We start from the raw sequence: 3,047 nt of genomic DNA on the forward strand, positions 1-3,047 counted from the left end.
GTGTGTGTGTGTGTGTGTGTGTGTGTGTGCGTGTGTGCGTGTGTGCATAGCTGTCATCCTGAGGTCGCCTGCCAACAGAAAGGGAACAAAGCAAATGTGTGAATAATGTTCTACCAACTTCCTGCTTCAAAGCGCTCAATTCAAAATACCTTACAGTGCAGTGACACAGGCCTGCAGGTGACTGCAGCACGGTTTCACATACTGCGCTTTTCCAATCTTCCAAACGCACTGAGTTCAGCCTATAATAAAGTTTACGGAGTATTATAGGCTGCAATTGCAAGACGTGGCTTGGAAAAAAACTGTAAAACGCAGCCTTTAAAAACGAGAAGTTTTTAGTTATTTAAGTAGCTATCGAAATGTACACAAAACTGTTTATCTTATCGAAATCGCGTTATTTCACTGCTAGATATGAATCTAAATAGCGAGGATATTCCTAAAAATATAGATATTTTTCCATTTCAACGACTCCAAATTTGCCTGAACTTCTACATAGGCCTATAAAACTCATAAAAGACTAAATATTATTGCAAAGACAAAACACTAGATCTCACAGGCAAGATCAATTAGCTGCTAAGTAACGGTATAATTTGGGAGGCTTCCTGAGGCCTTTGTACAGTTACTGACCGTCGGTTTTCCTTCCTCCGTCCTCAACAGACCCGGTCACGGTGCGGCAGGCTCCGCATCGGAACCACGTCCACAAGCAGTCGGAGAAGACGACGCGGGTCCGGACGGTGCTGAACGAGAAGCAGCTGCACACGTTGCGGACCTGTTACAACGCCAACCCGAGGCCGGACGCGCTGATGAAGGAGCAGCTGGTGGAGATGACCGGCCTGAGCCCCAGGGTGATCCGGGTCTGGTTCCAGAACAAGCGCTGCAAAGACAAGAAGAAGTCAATCCTGATGAAGCAGCTTCAGCAGCAGCACCACAGTGATAAGACTGTAAGCATCTTCGTAAGTTTGAACACTTGATTCCTACAATTATTCATTTATTCAGCATTGTTTGAATATTATTTTTTAAACTATAATGATGATGGTGATTTCAATTCAACCAAATGTATTTCTGGTTTTTTTTTAATCTTTATGAAATGCGGAGAGTAATGAACAGACGCAGGTTATAATAACCCTATGGATTAATTATGTTTATCTTTTTTTGATGAGGGTGGTTGTTTGCACTGTGGTTATCACTAGTCGCAGGCACTCTCTTTTTTATGGCACAATTATGAATCACTATAATTTTACTCTTTTCTAAACTTCTGTGTTTATAGTTTACTTACACTGATACACAGTCCAACCGCTCCAGTTGGCTTCAGTGCCATTCTGTATTCAAACTTAAGGTCAATGAATAATGAATCAACTGCTTTGGCTTTAGCTGCTTGACCTGAAAGAATAAAACATTCTCTGCAAACTGGTGTACATCTGGGAAACATCTCTTTCTCTGAGACCAAAGTTAAATCTGTAAGGAAACTTTTTTTTGGGGGGTGGGGGGGTGCTGTCTCATTTCCTACAAATTTAGAACTGATCATAAATAGCAAGTGAAAAAGCGAGGAAGTATTCAGAAAACTTCTATAGGTGTCATGAAGTCGTTTTTTACGGTGCTTTCAGAAGTGACTGATGCATTTTTTTTGCAGGACACAGCTGATTTTTTTTTTCCTCGTCAGAACCTGCAGGGTCTCACAGGGACACCTCTTGTGGCCGGGAGTCCTATCCGTCATGAGAGCACCGTGCAGGGAAACCCAGTGGAGGTTCAGACCTACCAGCCTCCATGGAAAGCCCTGAGTGAGTTCGCCCTGCAGAGCGACCTGGACCAGCCAGCCTTCCAACAACTGGTGTGTGTTCAGAATAGACTGAGTTAGACGTGCACACAGAGACACGCATGCCCTGCAGACTCTTGCATAGTGCAATATATCTCATATGCATTTTGTGTGCACAGAGACTTGTGCAAAGAAATTTGGTTCCCACACGCAGATGCAGTATGTACGCAAACAGTGATTAGAATGTGTTTGCATGTGTAAATACAGACATGCATCACATGCACACATGCATGTCAACATGTTGTCTTTATCAGTAAAGACAGGGAATAATAATAATAATAATAATAATAATAAAATAAAATAAATAAAAGCATGAACATTCACATTCTGACGCTGTCTCTGTCTGTTCAGGTGTCTTTCTCTGAATCGGGCTCTCTCGGGAACTCCTCGGGCAGTGACGTGACTTCTTTGTCCTCTCAGTTACCGGACACCCCCAACAGTATGGTACCCAGCCCGGTGGAGACGTGAAACGGGGCCCCTCAGACCTGACGGTCCCCCTCTCCTGCAAGGACAATTGCAGCATGATCCCGGTCCCCTTTGCATGTGACCAGCTCATCACATCGCCCAAACTACAGAGAGGAGAGTGTGTTTCTTTTTTTTCTTTATGACATGGAAGAGATGGAACCAAGAAAGCACCGATTGACTCCGAGTATTTTTGTGGAGCTTTCATTGACTTAGCAGAACAATTGTTGCATGACTTGATACGGAGCAAGATGTACAGAAGACCTCCCGATGGATATATTACAACAAACCTTCCCTTTGAAAACAAATTGGAAACATTTTCATGTCGAAGCAGATGGACATTCTGCGACTTCATTGTGATCATATTGTGTCTTGTTTCTTCAACATGAGAATTTTTTGATACATTTATTGCGTTGTCGAGTCCCGTTGACTCTTTGTCTTAAGGTCAGAGCATGATAATCTGCAAACTATTCGTGTTGTAAAATACTTCATCTTAAGGGCAGGTTGTTTGAGCTTCTCGAACACAAAGTAAATTATTGTTATATTATTTATTGTTAGGAAAGCGATTCGTAAAGGGATTATTAACTGATAAAAATAAAAATAAAAAATAAAAAACAAACAAACAAGCTGGATACATAACGTGTCTTGATGACCAATTTTTGCACAGGCGTTTTTATTTATTTATTTATTTATTTATTTACCCTTTTTGCATTTGCAAGCCAATATCGTAATGATTTGTTTGGAAATGCAGCTATGATTCTAGTAACAACTGTCC

At 41.6% G+C, this 3,047-nt stretch overlaps 1 protein-coding gene across 1 annotated transcript; it reads left to right on the forward strand.

Moving 5' to 3' along the window:
- Positions 1-654: 654 nt before the first annotated feature.
- Positions 655-2,278, forward strand: LOC121940527 (insulin gene enhancer protein isl-2a-like; the record flags this gene model as incomplete). The annotated part of the gene is made up of 3 exons (XM_042483287.1): positions 655-950; positions 1,658-1,825; positions 2,162-2,278. Coding segments are annotated over 3 exons (581 nt in total), but the record flags the coding sequence as incomplete, so codon positions are not given.
- Positions 2,279-3,047: the final 769 nt, after the last annotated feature.

The sequence above is a fragment of the Plectropomus leopardus genome, unplaced genomic scaffold (assembly GCF_008729295.1).
Source record: "Plectropomus leopardus isolate mb unplaced genomic scaffold, YSFRI_Pleo_2.0 unplaced_scaffold8934, whole genome shotgun sequence".
In the NCBI taxonomy this organism is placed as follows: Eukaryota; Metazoa; Chordata; class Actinopteri; order Perciformes; family Serranidae; genus Plectropomus; species Plectropomus leopardus.